The sequence below is a fragment of the Rhamphochromis longiceps genome, linkage group LG5 (genome assembly GCF_057381845.1).
Source record: "Rhamphochromis longiceps isolate RC_006_pf linkage group LG5, R_longiceps_female_GT1.1, whole genome shotgun sequence".
In the NCBI taxonomy this organism is placed as follows: domain Eukaryota; kingdom Metazoa; phylum Chordata; class Actinopteri; order Cichliformes; family Cichlidae; genus Rhamphochromis; species Rhamphochromis longiceps.
The window spans coordinates 22,525,498-22,542,450 of record NC_140561.1 but is presented as its reverse complement, the minus strand read 5'-3'; the positions used below and the strand labels follow the sequence as shown (position 1 = coordinate 22,542,450).

Below are 16,953 nucleotides of genomic sequence, written 5' to 3'. Positions count from 1 at the left end.
GTCCACACAGATCGATCCCTGATAATAGATTGATGTACTCCCAGTAAATCTCACTCCGATCCTTTAGGTGGTGATATTCATTTTTAACTTTGCTTGGATGCGCTATGCAGTTGGAAGCAAGAAGTTGCCGCCATAAAAATCAAGACACTTGACAATAGTTATGTACCTCAATTGATACATTGCACGACGTGTACGAGAAATGTCAAAAAGCTGTCCGGAGCTGCTGAGAGAAGCAGCGAATTTAATTGAAGAAGCTCTGAGGACAAATTCCCCAACTCCGTCAGCTCAGACACCGCAGATACCTGCGGCACCATTACACACACCTGTCCAAAGTAAGTAACGTCAGCCACGTGTTATACTAATTGATGACTTAGCACACAGTTAAATCTTAGCAATTCATATGACCATCTAAATTTCAGTAGGCGGGGGTTGTGCACCTAGGTTTATGTGTGGTAGTTAGCTAATTATGCTTTGTGTGTGACTCACTTTCGTTGTGTGTGGATGGGGCATGAAACTAGATAGTCAGTAAAACGCCCTTATTTTGCAGCACGATGCCTGGTGCTGATGTGTAGCGTTAGTTACGTTTAAAATGATGCTAAGCTGAAAGTTCAGACTGTTGTAGCTGACTGGTGGTCTGTTCCGCTGGGATATTTTCTTTGTGTTGCAGGCGAGCTAGCAAGGCTCTTTGCTCTGTATAATGGTGGGAGTAGAAGAAATATGATAAGACGGTCAGCACAGAGCGTAGTACCTAGAAGAAGCTACACACATACGTTCTGTTGCTTGGCTGATCACAAGGCTAACAAAGTTCCAAACATTCAGCTTAAAGCGGACCTCCATGCTGCAGGACTTGGAGAGCAAAAAGTGACATTTTCAGGTAAGTCTGATAGTAGAAATTTACCAGAGCCCAGTTTAGATTGTGGTTCACTGTAGGTTTTTTGTTTGTTTTTTGTTTTTATAATTTTTACCGTGAATGTGATAAATATTTTGTCAATTTAATTTAAATTGGACTTAAATTTCAACTGTGTGATTGTTATTTTGTGGCTATTAGATAGTACTGGCTTGTTTTCAAATATGTGGGTGTTTGATTGAATGGAGATTATCTGTTTATTCTTTTAAATACAGGGAATGACAATGATCCCGAGACTGTAAGAACTAAACTGATGGAAGTGTTTCCAAAGCTCCAAGAAGGGGGAGGATTTGAGTTTCTAAAAATTACAGGATCTACTCGTAGTCGAAATCTTGCATTGCTTCAATGTCCCAGCACTGGATATACCATTGCGTATCTGAAAGACCCATCTGCAATGATTGGGCAGGCTACAATCTACATCCGTCCACTTCAACAGGACTTGCACTTTGATTGTGTACATAAATCTATATTGTCCTCATTTCACACTTAATAATATAAATAAATAGCATTGTGGAATTTACATTTATAAATGGATGTTTTCTATCTTTTAGGAGAGCTCAGGTCATGCCTCTGGTCCACTCATCTCCTGTATCACTTGTCAGAAGGAATTTTCCTTTACTGAAATAAAAATGCACAGAGAAAGCTGTGCTGGGTATGTACTAACAAAGACATATGTGTACAACATATTCATTTTACATTAGGAAAATGAGAGAGTATGACAATGTCAATTTTGTTAACTTCAAGGACCTCCACGCAGGAATCACACAGAGAACGAGAGGGAGGCCATGTAGAAGAAAATGATAGAGAGCCAGCCACAGTCAGTGAAAGTGTGCCAGTTAGGCCTGAAACATCAGAAACCTCAGCTCAAAGTGCAGTAGTACCAGTAGTAACTGGTACTGAGGAGTTTGTTCACAAAGAACATGACAATGGTCTGTGTAAACACATAGAGCTGCTATAAGTTTGCAAACAACTCACATTCATTCAGAAATAAAATATTACCTTTAATAAAATTACTTTAAAGTAAGTAGTACTGCATGTAATCAATAATGTAATTCATGACTATTAATGTAAAAATACTTTCTTGGGTTCTTAATGTTGTTTTGAAACCCTGAAAGTGATGCTAGGGTAACTGAAACCAGGAATCAAACCTAATTCTTTGCAGAAATGGAATATTTAGAATATTTCTGGTAATATGTATTAGACGATTGATTGGGTCAATGCGACTGTAGTATAAAGGCCTTTTAGTGTTCGTGGTAAAACACTATGTAGGTACTAGGCCATTTTCCTTTTGGTGCTGCACTGAATGACATTTTTCAGGTGTTCTACATCTTTGACTGTAAAGGAATGCATATCTGCATGTAACATGTTAAGACGGTTTTTTCTATGTGTAATTGTTTAATTTATGTTTGCGGTCTAGATTGGGTGTTGATTAAAGATCCAGCTCAAGCTGCCAAAGTTTTCAGAGAAAATCTACTTCGGGAACATGCATCTGGGACACCACTTCAGCTGAGGATGGATGTGAGGGACTCTGAGGAGGACAGAGACCGGGCACTTCTCTCATTCTATAAACAGCAACAAGAATGGGCATGTCCACTTCATTGTACCCTTCATGGTTAGTAATATAAATATATTGTGTTAAATACATTTAATTAGTTAAATGTCTTTTAATGGAGTTGTGTTAGTGGCTTACTGATTTCATGTGGCTGAAATGCATCATACGATGAGCTCCGTTGGCCAATCGTGCTAACTACAATGACAGTTATATTGTTTTTACTCTATCACACAGAAGTAGCCCTGTTACAGTGAAAAACTGAATTGAACTTAAATAAATTTAATTTGTTACAGGTTAATAAGTTTGTTGTGAATGGGCCCAGTGGTCCTAAATAATATACCTGACCACTAGTAATATAAATGTGTATTGTACAATACTCCTCTTTTTTTTATTTTTTTTCTGGCAGGGTCAGGATTCTAGGATTCCAACAAAAATAATATTGCTTTCTCTTTAAATAAAACGCAATGTTTTTAATTAAATAGGTTTGGCAATAACACTCAGACATCTTTTTTTTTTTGTACAGTGTAATCATCTGTATTTTATTTCAGGTGATGCTGCTGTCGGACAAGGGGTGATGCGGTACTTTGTGACAACAATAATATCCAAACTCCAGTTTGGATTCAGAGTAGATCTTGGTAAGTGTACCACTATTTTCATATGCTTTTGTTGTGGAAGTTTTCCATTAAATAAAGCCTGCAGACGAGCGGTGAGCGTTAGCTAACATTCTTTAATCAAAACACACAAAGAACATACAACCAAGCTTGGTGGAGCCTGCATGTCCGCGGGACAGATGGTCAGCAGAGTTCTCCCTGAGCCTAGCATGGCTCTCAGTTAAATACCTTTTTCAGGCAAAAAAGGCAGTACACAGCTGTTTTACACCTTAAGGTTCACACTCCCTTGCTACCTCCCAGAGTCCTCGAAGAGACAAAGGACTCTTCCTGTGGAGTTGTCTGCTTCCCTAACTTCCTTACTAGACCCCCACCATTTGTCTTGCTGTATGAGTGTGAGACTTGTTAAAATCCAGTGGCACCAAGGCATTATACGATAAAATAATGTGATTAATACATAAGTAAAAGAAATTCCTATACACGGTATTTCACCACTTTTAAATGTATTTTACTCTTATGTGGTGTTTGTGTCTGGATATTTTTTTTTTTTTTTTTTTAGAAATTAACAAAAGGATAATATTGGTATATATTATTATAATTACCTTAATCTCCTTGCTTTAAAGCTTGAGATAATTTTTAAAATACAGTTTTACATAAAGCACTGGCAAATTTAAAAAACTAAAATAAAGAAAACCCTGCTTTCTTGGTACTTCTAGGAGGAATGGGTCGAACACTGCTATTTGAGGGTGAACCGGACCATCTTGTCCCAGCAACATCAGAGGTACTTATCGAGAGCAGCCTCTTCCGGGTTGCAGGAAGGATGTTGGCCCACACCTTTTTGCATGATGGTCCCCGTGTCACAGGATTAAGTCCTGCAATAATTCACGTGCTGTTCAATGGTGACCCGGAATTGGCAACAATTGTTATAGAAGACTGTCCTGATCTGCACATCCGGAGTATCATACAAATGGTATGTAAAATTTAAAAAATAATTGGATTACAATCAGTGTGTGGACTACCATAATAACTTGTTTAATCTTAATTTTAGCTTGAACTCGAAGAACTTACTCAGGAACAGCAAGACACAGTCTCTGATCTGACCCTGTCTTGGGATCTCCCTGCAGTAAATAAAACAAATAGGAGATGGCTTCATAACAAACTTCTAGTGCATGCGGTAGGTTCTTGCTGGTTAAGTATCAAAGACATTGTTGTAGTTGTTGAAATTAATAAGCAGACAGATTAAAATACAGTAGCTTTTTATTCAACACTGGCAGGCAATGGTCATGTTTCCTTTTCTTCACCCTTTTTATTAATGCCGAAATTACTTTTGTAAATATTTCTTTTTTTTAACCACTAAAATTTACCATTCTCCCAGTCAAGTTAAAATTCTTCTTTTTTTTTTTTTTTTTTTTTCTTAAATCATGCACATAGTTTTTCATAACCAAAATCTGACCTTTTCCTTCATACCTGGAAGTGTTGGCACTCACACCCTAATTCCACAAATGCACGCACACAAGATGAAACTTCAAACACAGAAATCCCTTTATAAAATATCTTCAGTCTGTAGTATACTGACAGCAGGTAAAAAATTTAATGTATGTTTGTGTTTTTAAAATTCCCTTCTTAAAATAAACACATTCCAAATCACTACTTGATGTAGAAAGGGAATCTGCCCACTCACCCATCAGTTATGCCTTCTGCAGAACAGTTATCTCAAGTCTGCATTACCACGTTTTGCACTTAACTAGGCATTAAAGACACATTGTCGTTAATGAAAAAGGGTTTCCTTAGCATTTTTTTTAATGCAGAATGTGGTTTGATGTTGGGAAAATAACAAAGCACCCATAAAAGATGTGTGTGTGAATTGAAGAATATATTACTCTAAACTGTGCAAATTTATTATATTTGTCTTTGGTGTATACAGTCTACTACAGTGTAAATAGATATGGCAAAGCACATCAGTGTGTCTTCATGAAAATTTCCTCTACCGTGCCAACTTGTATAGAATTCAGGATGATATTTATTCTTATACTATGGCTTGTGTCTCTCTGCCTGGAAGGTTATTGGGAGAACCATGCGCCAACTCAAACAGCTGAGAAAGGGAATCAAGGATGTCATGGTATGGCCCCTGCTAACGAGTAGGCCAGATGTTGTCCCACTTCTTTTCCCACGAATGGGAGAAATGCAGTTCACACCACAGGTAAACCTGTTCTTTCTCATCACTGATAAGAGCGGTCCCCAACCTTTTTTGCACCATGGAATGGTTTATGTCCGACATTTTTTTTTTTTTTTTTAGAGACCAGCCTTAAATCTGTAGTGGATTAATACAACAAAATAAAACCAGTACCGCTAACAAAAAAAGATGTATTAATAGCACACGGGTAAAGACCCAAGGAAACAGTGTTAACGATAAAAACCCTGAAAACCATAAATTTCACACCTGACCATCAACTCTCACAGCCCTGTACCTAATGACTCACCGACCGTTCCGTGGCCCAGGGATTGGGGACCACTGATTTATGAGACCTTATTTATAAATGTATTTGGCGAACCTTCCATGATATAATATACTGAAATTGTTGTTTGCTATTAATAAAAAAGTTAAAATATATATTCTTTTCACCAGTACTGTAGACTAAGTTGTCCTCTTCCATGTTCTATCAGATGGTAATAGACAAAATCACATGGCCAGCTCAGGATAGTGATGAAGATGAGGAATTTGATGTTGAGTCCATGTGCCGCATCACTGGATTTCTAAGGATCTTCTAAGGAACTACATTTCTGACTTTCTAGCTTCATCAAGTAGACTGGCCCAACTGATGAAATTCTGGGTTGGCTGGGAGATGCTTCCTCCTGAACTCAATGTGGAGATCTCTGGTGGCATCTTTCCGACAGCGTCTACTTGTTTTGAAACGCTCAAGCTGCCAGCTCGTTTCCAGACATACCAAGACTTCGAGGAAGCACTTATTTCTGCAATAAATAGTGCACACACAGGTTTTGGACTGGTTTAAGATTTTTCAGGCTAAAAATTTGCCAAAGTTCGAATAGAAAGCAATCAAAGGCGAATGAAACATGTTTAGTGGTTCACATTTTTCTAAAAAGCAATTTTACATTTTTAGATAAAATGGGAGAGACAGCAGTTCTGCATCCCAAGCTGCCATGTTTTTATTATTTTTTTTTTTCCACAATTACAATAACACAAACATCATGATGGGAAAAACTTGAAAGAAAGGAACTTGTAAGATTATGTGAGGGAAGCAAATTGTTTTACATTGCATGTCTGTTTGTTGAAGCATGCTAAATAAAAAGCTTGGGTTGTATATCAGTCTCCTATGGTTCTTGACAGAATTCGGACGGTCTCCAAGTAAGATCCGATTGCATCTGTCAATGAAACTCCTGAAACAGGCAAAGTAGCAAGCTCTTCATCTGATAGCTCATGGCCCAGCTGAATGTCAGGTACTGATGTAACGCCTCCATGGTTAGTGTGAGGCCCGTTCCAGTCAATCCCGTAGTCCTCAGAAACCTGAACATGGAATAATCTTTAGTGTTGTAGTTACAACTACTTTAATACTTTAGGTCATTGCACAACACATTTGTGAGTTTTTTTTTTGGTCCGCATGTTGGTAAGTATTTAAATAATATGTTAACAATCAAATATGATAAAACAGTACAATTGTGCATAGGCTAGAAAAATGTACATGCGACAAAGAAATGTTAGCTCAGAAAATGTTGGAGAGCTTATGTTTGAATCGCTGACTATGACCTTTTAGCACATGGTTTTTCTCCCCTAGTCAAAAACTAAACAGTATGTAGCAGGGTTTTTTTTTTTTTTTTTTTAAATTATGGTCAGATAGTTTTAATAATTTTGTTAAAAGGCGGTTGTTCTCGAACCTCTGAAGGGTCCTCCACGGGGCCTTGGTCTCTGTATCTTATCCAGAGTTGCTGTGGTGACTGATTCCGTTCAGTTCTAAGACCATGACTGTTCCATGCATCTCGGAAAGAGTCTAGGTTGCTCTGTATGTGTGGACGGAAAACTCGGTGCAAGGCGTACAGATGGATTTCACTGTCTGGATTAAGTGTTCCCTGATGTTCCAGTGAAGTGAACATCTGATAGAAAAGGTCTAGGGCATGCTCGTAGACATCTCTCCACATCCTCTCTATTCTGTGATTAAAATCAGATTGGAAATTTTTAAGTAATGTAATTTTCATAAAGCATTACACTGGTAGAGTCTATAACACAGCAACAGAAAATGTTATTTACCGCTGATTGTGGACACTTCGGCCTGTGATGTGAGAGTTCCTGTTGGTGCCTCTGCTCCTGATCATGAATTCAGCTACATCGGCATTCTCCCCACCTTTATCAGACCGAACCCTTGATGGCAGTCCGTACTGCTCAACAGCAGCAATAAAGCTCTCCAAGACTGTTCTAGCTCTGTTGTTGCCAGCCACTGTCAAGTAGACAATTAGTCGACTGAATCCATCCGTGCCACCATGGACAACAAATCTCCATCTGTGAGACAATATGTAAAACACAAAAAAAAATCAAACTTTTTTTTAGAACAATTAATTAAAATTTCTATAATATGGTTAAGGATTCCTATGTCAATACCACTGATACCTTATTAGCTTATGGTTGCCGTCAATGTGCCATAAGGAGTTTGGACCTGGAACAGAATACTGCCGTCGTCTTAATACATGCAGCCGTAGACGTCTGATGTTCACTCCTTCTGCATCGACTCTGCGTAAAGACTCCCGCAGTCTTGAGACTGAGAGGTGGGCAAAAATAACCACAAACTAACTGGCCACTTCATTAGAAATACCTATATTAACCACCTGACCAATATTTTAAAAATATCTACCAGTAGAATTTCAAATATTCATCAGTTAGTGATACTGTCATGGTCAATTTTGAGGAAAGAGTGTCAGTATAATAAAATGCATAACAAATCATGGTGCTTAGTAAAGGATACATACACAATCATGAGCTTAACTTTAGCTTGGCTCACTAACAGATCACTTATTCATAAATTTCAATAACAGGCTTGTTATACTCACCAGGGACACGCACACCTCTTGCATTCATAAATCCATGCATTAGCTTGTAGCCGGTGTTTGGATGGCTTCTGTGGACTTCACTTACAATACGATCCAACTCCTCATCAGTAACAGATGAATAGAGGTCTGTCTTTCTACACAGATGAAAAACACTGAGTAATGTTGGAGTTTATGAAAGATTATCTTAGACTGGTCGACAATCAGGTCTATAAGTGATGACGTGATGAATCCTGCTTCCACGCTCAAACTGATCTGTGTTTTTTAAGAATGTTGTGCTTTTAACACGTTTTAATGCTTTGCATCTTGGTCTACCTAATCTCAACAAGCCCCTAAAAACAGTCAGTGATCACTGTCGGCCTCTCTAGGGTTTCATTACCACTGTTGATTTTAAAACTCAGTTTTTAAAACCTGGGTGTAACTGCAGCCCAGACCATGCAGCAGTATATTAATGACTAACCTATATTGATGACTGGGTGGATTATCTCGATTGTTCTCCTGACTGAAGTTTTGTCCATTTACAGCAGGTGTGTCGAAGTCCGGGCCTTGAGGGCCGATGTCCTGCAGGTTTTAAATGTGTCCTTGATCCAACACAGCTGATTTAAATGGCTAAATTACCTCCTCAACATGTCTTGAAGTTCTTAAGAGGCCTGGTAATGACCTAATTATTTGATTCAGGTGTGTTGACCCAGGGTGAGATCTAAAACCGGCAGGACACCGGCCTTCGAGGCATGGAGTTCGAGACCCCTGATTTACAATCCTGCAGTGCGATTGCATTTTGGCCCTAAACATCGAGAAAAGTTAGCGTCCTACAGCTTCACTGTGTCTGTGCTGTGTAGCTAGCGATCACATAGCACATCATTATATACCAGCTAGCCCAACTTCATTAACCCCACAAAACGTTTACTTTCCTGTCTTCATTTATGTTGGAAGTGATAGCAGAGCTGTACATCTTAATTTGATTTAGAAAACTCTTGGTGTGAACATGCTATATTATACTTAGAGGGAAAATAGCGAGCTAACTTAATGCTAACTTCTAACTCCGTTAAATATCATATATTCTGTTTTCATGGATGCCTGGATGTTAAACTTAATTGTTGAACCTGGTAAAGGAGCAACGCTGATAATTTCATTACAGAATTTAGACAGTTTTTCAGTTCTCAGTGAGTAAATACCTTAAGCCGTTTTGTTCCATACGCCTCCTGATTGTCCTTTCAGACACTCCGAACCTCGTCGCAATTTCACTCGCTGTCAATCCACAGAGAACATGATGCTCTAAAACGTTAATCGGTATATCAAAAGCGGGGCGTCCCGTTCCGTGAGTTTGACGCTGTTCCGCGATGCTTTGCTGGAGTACTTCATGTAAGTTTGCAGTCACTCTACCATCAATGTCTTGGTTGGAGAGTGCGGAAATAAGTCCAAGAATTTCAATAAATTCCTCAGTTATATTTGTCACATGCTCCGGCTGAGCAATTCCTGCTTCAACATTATCTGCTAGGTCTAAAATATCTCTTACCAACTCAAGAGCGATTTCACGACAATCCCCCATGACGGTAGCCATGTTTTGCAAGGAGCCACTCCAGACCAAAGCAATAGTTTTTGACTCGATATGTGTTAACCCCGCCTCCTTGCCGTGATGGGTGAGGCTGACAGATAAAATTATTTCATGATGAGAGCCAGGCGCCAGGGCTGCCAAAATGAAATAAATAAATATATCATTAAATAATTAATTAAATGTGTCAATAATTAATTAAATGTGTCAATAATTAATTAAATGTGTCAATAATTAAATTGTGAAATACGTAAATAATTAATTAAATGTGTCAATAATTAATTAAAATGTGAAATACATAAATAATTAATTAAATGTGTCAATAATTAATTAATTACATGTGTCATAACTATTTATTTAATTAATTAATTCCAATTTTAATTAATTATTGCCACATTTAATTAATTATTTAATGGTGTATTTAATTAATTCATTATGGCAGTCCTGGCGTTCCATACAAACGGTATCACCCTTCAGTTCAAAAAAGCGCCCCTCCGACAGCCAAACCCATCTGCTCTCTGATTGGATTGTTACATTTGTGATTGACATGACATTGACCAATCAGATGAAGGGAAGAAAAATAGGGTCAAAAATCCGTACTTGTAACTTGCAGGGGGTTTTTTTCTAAGTCCACATACAAATCTTTTTTACGCACACACAAATCTTTTTTACACATACAAATCTTTTTTACGCACACACAAATCTTTTTTACGCACACACAAATCTTTTTTACACATACAAATCTTTTTTACGCACACACAAATTCTTTTTACACATACAAATCTTTTTTACACATACAAATCTTTTTTACGCACACACAAATTCTTTTTACACATGCAAATCTTTTTTACACATACAAATCTTTTTTACGCACACACAAATTCTTTTTACACATGCAAATCTTTTTTACACATACAAATCTTTTTTACGCACACACAAATTCTTTTTACACATACAAATCTTTTTTACGCACACACAAATTCTTTTTACACATGCAAATCTTTTTTACACATACAAATCTTTTTTACGCACACACAAATTCTTTTTACACATACAAATCTTTTTTACACATACAAATCTTTTTTACGCACACACAAATTCTTTTTACACATGCAAATCTTTTTTACACATACAAATCTTTTTTACGCACACACAAATTCTTTTTACACATGCAAATCTTTTTTACACATACAAATCTTTTTTACGCACACACAAATTCTTTTTACACATACAAATCTTTTTTACGCACACACAAATTCTTTTTACACATGCAAATCTTTTTTACACATACAAATCTTTTTTACGCACACACAAATTCTTTTTACACATACAAATCTTTTTTACGCACACACAAATCTTTTTTACACATACAAATCTTTTTTACGCACACACAAATCTTTTTTACACATACAAATCTTTTTTACGCACACACAAATCTTTTTTACACATACAAATCTTTTTTACGCACACACAAATCTTTTTTACAAGTACAAAATATTTATGACCACATTTTGAGCCCATAACCAACAACAGGCGCTCAAGCCCACCTGCAGAGCGCCAGTCCATCTGGCTGAGGTTAGTAAAAGTGTTTAATACGGTAGTCCTTTATTGATACCTGTGCTAATATATGCTAAACTATCATTTATAGACTGCTAACATGGATGTGGTATGCTAACAGTGAATGCCGTCGGTGTTTACTGATAGCAAACTGTGGTATGGAGACGACTGTGTATAATATTTCTAATGATACTCAAAAGGTCTCATCAAGTCCCGATTTAATTCGATTTATGCTGTTATCAGTGTTTGCAATGATAGCATGGCTGTGTTGTCATATCAGTGTATGCTCTCGGTGTTTGCTGATATCAAACTGTGGTATGAGGACCACTGTGGGTTAATCTTTGTAGTGATACTCACTCCTTTTTTATTTAGACCTGGTTTACTTCTGGTATAGTTGAATATATCCCCTCAGACTGTTTTATATTATATCTAATATATATTATGTAATTATCCCTATAATTACAAAATGTTTTAGGTAAGATTTATGTTTTGTAATTTAAATCTGACATCACAAAATTTTGGATTTTGAATAATGTATTTTGTAACTGCAGCACACATAATACTAATTTTGAACAATTTTGTCCAGGTTCCTTGTCACCGGGGACTCCTTCAGGACCATCGCGTACAGTTTCAGAGTCGGTGTGTCCACGGTGTGCCAGATCACCCCCAGGTAGCGACGGCCATCTGGGACTGTCTAGTGGACGACTTCATGGCTGTGCCTTCACCTGGAGACTGGCGGTCCATCACAGAGGGATTCCAGGAGCGCTGGAACTTCCCTCTCTGCTGTGGAGCTCTGGATGGGAAGCACGTCCAGACAAAGGCACCCATATATCATATAGGAGACACACACATTGATATACACTAAATATTTATTCCATTTCTTTTTTGTGGTGCCCAAATTTATGCACCTGCTTCATTTTGTTTAAACAATTATTGCACACTTTTTGTAAATCCAGTAAACTTCTTTTCACTTCTCAAATATCATTGTGTGTGTCTCCTATATGATATATTTAACTGACATTTTTTATTGTAACAACCAACGATTTATACAGGAAAATAATGGCTATTAATTAGGTTGCCCAAACTTTTGCATCCCACTGTATTAGTATATTTTGTCATTAGTATAATATGAAATAAATTCGTGTGCCAACATTTGCTGTGTAGTAGAACTGAGACATTAGTCATTATAAACATTTATTTGAAATAATATTAAAATTCTCACACACAAAAACATTAAACATAAATATATAAAATATAAGTATTTACAGAGAGACAGGAATAAAAAGGACCCAGCTGCTCTCCAGAGCAGGAACAAGGCTGAGGAGGAAATGCTCCATTGGAGACTGGTGTGGCCTCTTCAGGGACACCAGGATGGCCAGCTCGGCCTGGGGCTTGGTCACTCAGGCACAGCTGACTGCCGGTGGAGCTCACGGGCGCGCCACTGCAACTCCCCCTGGCTTCTGCTACGCGGCTGCTGAGTGAGCCCTCATCTGGGATTCTCCTCAGCTCTTTCTGGGACAGTGGCGCGGCTGCCCCTCTGTTGGTCTTCCTTGGTCTCTTGTGTTCTGGGGGCCTCTGGATGTCTGGAGTTTTGATCTCCTCCATACCTGCTTCATGCCCTGGAGGACGGGGCTGTGGCCCCCCCACACCCTCTAGCAGGTCATTACATGAAGGAACCTTTTAAAAAAACAAGCGCGTCCATGCTCACAGGTGTACACACGGGTGATCACACCCACAAATCAAATCAAATCAAATCACTTTTATTGTCACATCACATGTGCAGGTACATTGGTACAGCACATGTGAGTGAAATTCTTGTGTGCGAGCTTCACAAGCAACAGAGTTGTGCAAAATACAATAATGTAAACAAGCAAAATACAAGAATGGCTACATCTGAAACTAATAAATATATGTACAATATATAATAGTATATGCATTTCTGGATGTGTATACTAAATATTTTTCTACGTGTGTGTGTGTGTACACATATTTTACAAATTAAATAGAGTAAACAATAAGTAGAATATTTAAAATAAATAAAATAAAATATACAGAGTGAGACATGTGCAAAACAGTGGCATTACTGTACAGTATGGAGTGCATAATGTTAAAGTTCCAGTAGTGAACCTGAGGTGTCTATGAAGTGTTCAGCAGTCTGATGGCCTGGTGGAAGAAGCTGTCTCTCAGTCTGCTGGTACGGGACCGGATGCTGCAGAACCTCCTTCCTGATGGAAGTAGTCTGAACAGTTTATGGCTGGGGTGACTGGAGTCCTTGATGATCCTCCCCGCTTTCCTCAGGCACCGCTTCCTGTAGATGTCTTGGAGGGAGGGAAGCTCACCTCCAATTATCCGTTCACCCTTTTTCACCCTACACCCTTTTTGGCTCCTACCTCAAAGCACACTGTGTTCTGTTGATCTTATGTGCTGCACAATAATGTTTAATATTTAAGTGTGCCTATGCGAAGGCACACTTATTACTATTGCTCGGATTTATTATTATTATTATTCTTTTTCCGCCTGAAATTTTGGACCGTAACTCATCCCACAGTTTTGACACAAGCTTCATATATGTTATATCATTTTGTGCGGCTGGATCAGGAATGAGTTGCTATGCCTTTTGGTGTTTATTACTTCTATAGTTTTTTAAATATGAATATTTTAATGCAAGTTTTTGCCCATTGGAATGAATGGGAACGAACGAAAGTGAAACTTAACTTACTTTGTGGTGTGTTTGCTCACTCACTTAATTTGTGGTGTGTTGGCTCACTCTAGTGGTATGTCCCCGTATTTGGATTACCATAATGACGACAATATCAACGGCGCGCACAGCGTCGGTGCTTTCAGGAACCATTGGAATTCTTAAGGTTGCACGAAGCATTGAATAGTTACGGTAACGGCAAGGGTGTATGCTTGGTGGAAAACTGCATATCCCACAATTCAAAGCACGCCTCTACCAGTCAAACAATGGCGGCTGCCACTTGGTTTAATATATTCCTCTTATTTGTGTTTCTAGGTCACAAAGTAAACTTTTAAGATATTTTCAGGTGAGAATGTGGGTGTGTAAACGTCAAATATCTGCTCGTTTTGTCAAAACATCCCATATTGGCAACAGATTTTTCACGATGTTGCGCCGCTTCACTCAAAAGCACCCAGGCTTGGCTTTCAGTGAGGCGTCTCTAACTCCTTTCATCCCCGATAGCTCCGCAAACAGTCTTTGTCTTAGCTGGACTTATTTTTCGCTTATATGGGCCGATGATGCTGGTCGATGAGGAAAAACTAACTGAGTTGTTTGGTGGTGGCTAACGCGGAGCTAGCTAGCCACCGGTATGTGTCTCTTTCCCCTCATATGTGGGGAAAGAAACATGCGAGGCGGCCGCCGATCGACCGGTTTTCAGGTGAGAATGTAGGTGTGTAAACGTCAAATATCTGCTCGTTTTGTCAAAACATCCCATATTAGCAACAGATTTCTCACGATGTTGCTGCTAGCCGGCTAGCTAGTTCGGCCGGCCGGCTAGCCGGCTAGCTAGCTCGGCTAGCTAGCGCCGCTTCGCTCAAAAGCACCCAGGCTTGGCTTTCAGTGAGGCGTCTCTAACTCCTTTCACCCCCGATCGCTCCGCAAACAGTCTTTGTCTTAGCTGGACTTATTTTTCGTTTATATGGGCCGATGATGCTGGTCGATGTGGAAAAAATAACTGAGTTGTTCATATACCGGTGGCTAGCTAGCTCCGCGTTAGCCACCGGTATATGTCTCTTCCCCTCGTATGCGGGGAAAGAAACACCGATCGACCGGTGGTGGCTAACGCGGAGCTCAATCGTGGATAAGGGAAACCCAATGCAGGAGAAGCAGGCGGCTGGTGAACTGAATTTCAGGTAAGACGTTATTAACTGCACTCTATTTGGGTCAGATATAAACCGAGTTTAGGTGTAGTTTATTTTCGTTGTGCTGACAGTTGTGCTGTCAGTTACAATAACTGTACTGCGTACTAGCTAGCACGACGGAGTTTCTATACAGCTGTGCGTGCTAAGTTACTGATTTTGAACTTTATGACAGCCTCCCCTATTTTCAGGCGAGAATGTAGGGGTGTAAACTTCAAATATCTGCTCGTTTTATCAAGAAGTCCCATATTTTATCAAGAAGTCCCATATCTCTCACGATGTTACTGCTAGCGCCGCATGGCAGCTAGCTGGCTAGGGCGGCTTGGCTGACACCTAGGCCGGGCTGACTGATACCCAGGCCGGCTCACGCTCTCGTTTCACCGCCGCATGGCGGCTAGCTGGCTAGCGGGGCTTGGCTGCCACCCAGGTCGGGCTGGCTGACACCCAGGCTGGGCTGGCTGACACCCAGGCCCGCTCACGCTGTCGTGTCACCCCTAGTCTTTCGTGATGACTCTTGGTTGGCTGCTGGACTTATTTTTCATTTATATGGGCTGGTGATTCAGTATGAGTGTCCGGTGAACTGAATGTCAGGTAAGACGTTATGTATATGTAAGGTAGTGACTGGAATAAGTCACAAGGTGTCGCTGTTGAGCTGCATATATGTTGTAAATTTTAGCAATTTTGACCATTTGTCCTCTGCAGGACACCGTAGTTCAGATTTCTCGTTCGCGTGGGCGCCATCTTGGTTCAGTGTTTACTGTGATGTGCAAAGGTAAGCACTGTCAGTGGCGAACTGCATTGGTTTTGTTTAAAAATAAGTGTTCCACTGTGTAAAATAGCGGTTTGTCATTTAAGCCGAGCAAATATTTTGTTTATTGAGAGGTTCATGTATTGTCTGATGAGAGTATGAGACAAAGATATACTTTTCTTTCTTACTCTCATATAAAATATTTAGCTTTTATTAAATAGTTATCTGAATCTTACAACCAAAGTTTGTATAATAATACACAAGATTGGCTGTAGACCATTGTTAATCATTCAGAACACTGTGTAAAAATAACAAAAAACAAAAAGTGAATGAAAAGTGCATAAATATTTATTTTACGTGTTTGATGTGTGTGGCAGGGCGTGGTCTGCAGTGCCGCTGCAGGGGAGGTGGACCCACCTCAGCGGCATCTGCAGACCACGCCTCACAGGTGTAAAGTCTGTGCTCTCTCTGCTTTTTTTCTTTTTTTTTTTTTTTCTTTTGTGTATGTGTCGGGCTATGAGATGAAAAGCTACAGCCGGCTGTGTGGGTACAGCAACTATGTGTGAAAAGTGGTCCATAACGTAATGCTTCAAAGTGTGTTCATGTAAACATTGTCGGGTCTGCTTATGAACCTCTGCGCACAGCGTCTACAAATTGGGGCTGTACGAAGTCACCTCATCTTTACACAAAACCGTAAGCTGTCATCTGTGAGGCGCGAGCGGTGTTTGGTTTTTACCATAGTTCATGGTGGAGAATGGCTGCTCTGCTGAGTTTTGCTCTCTGTAGCCGTTTGAATGGCAAACTATACTGATTAGCGGCGGCATAGGCACACTTAAAATTTCTTCAGAAATTTTCGCTTTCTAGTTAGTATTTACTGTCATATTCCCATATATCATTGTGATGTTGTTTATTCTATTACTCTTGTTCTCTTCTGCTTGTTTTCTTTTTTCTTTCTCAACAGGTGATCCAGCTGATCGATAGATGCATTTTTTTTTCTGCCCATTCTGTTGGTTTTTGTTTTTTGCCCTTCTCCCCCGTCCCTCTTCTCAGCTGTTTCTCTTTCCCTCTTTCTTTCTCCCCTTCTTTCCTCCAGTCAAGTCT

General features: G+C 39.3%; 2 protein-coding genes across 2 annotated transcripts; one reads left to right on the top strand and one right to left on the bottom strand.

The window, feature by feature from the left end:
• Positions 1–199: 199 nt before the first annotated feature.
• On the top strand, positions 200–5,836 carry LOC146669996 (uncharacterized). Its single transcript, XM_085407817.1, has 10 exons — positions 200–332; positions 1,123–1,361; positions 1,459–1,559; positions 1,652–1,836; positions 2,325–2,519; positions 3,008–3,094; positions 3,784–4,037; positions 4,116–4,241; positions 5,127–5,267; positions 5,732–5,836. Exons 1-10 carry the CDS (start codon positions 200–202, stop codon positions 5,834–5,836), a joined length of 1,566 nt encoding a protein of 521 aa, XP_085263943.1.
• A 553-nt stretch (positions 5,837–6,389) lies between these two features.
• On the bottom strand, positions 6,390–9,329 carry LOC146669995 (uncharacterized). The gene is made up of 6 exons (XM_085407816.1): positions 9,295–9,329; positions 8,123–8,256; positions 7,686–7,833; positions 7,329–7,577; positions 6,959–7,229; positions 6,390–6,590 (listed from the first exon to the last, which is right to left on the bottom strand). Exons 1-6 carry the CDS (start codon positions 9,312–9,314, stop codon positions 6,390–6,392), a joined length of 1,023 nt encoding a protein of 340 aa, XP_085263942.1. The 5' UTR covers positions 9,315–9,329.
• Positions 9,330–16,953: the final 7,624 nt, after the last annotated feature.

Excerpts from the sequence above, each read along its gene's own strand:
- LOC146669996 (XM_085407817.1), top strand. The coding sequence starts at position 200 with ATGTCAAAAAGCTGTCCGGAGCTGCTGAGAGAAGCAGCGAATTTAATT. Across the intron at positions 1,560-1,651 it reads CACAGAGAAAGCTGTGCTGG|GACCTCCACGCAGGAATCAC; the intron begins GTATGTACTAAC and ends GTTAACTTCAAG. Across the intron at positions 4,038-4,115 it reads TCCGGAGTATCATACAAATG|CTTGAACTCGAAGAACTTAC; the intron begins GTATGTAAAATT and ends TCTTAATTTTAG.
- LOC146669995 (XM_085407816.1), bottom strand. The coding sequence starts at position 9,314 with ATGGAACAAAACGGCTTAAG. Across the intron at positions 7,230-7,328 it reads CGAAGTGTCCACAATCAGCG|AATAGAGAGGATGTGGAGAG; the intron begins GTAAATAACATT and ends TTTTAATCACAG. Across the intron at positions 6,591-6,958 it reads CCGTGGAGGACCCTTCAGAG|GTTTCTGAGGACTACGGGAT; the intron begins GTTCGAGAACAA and ends TTCCATGTTCAG.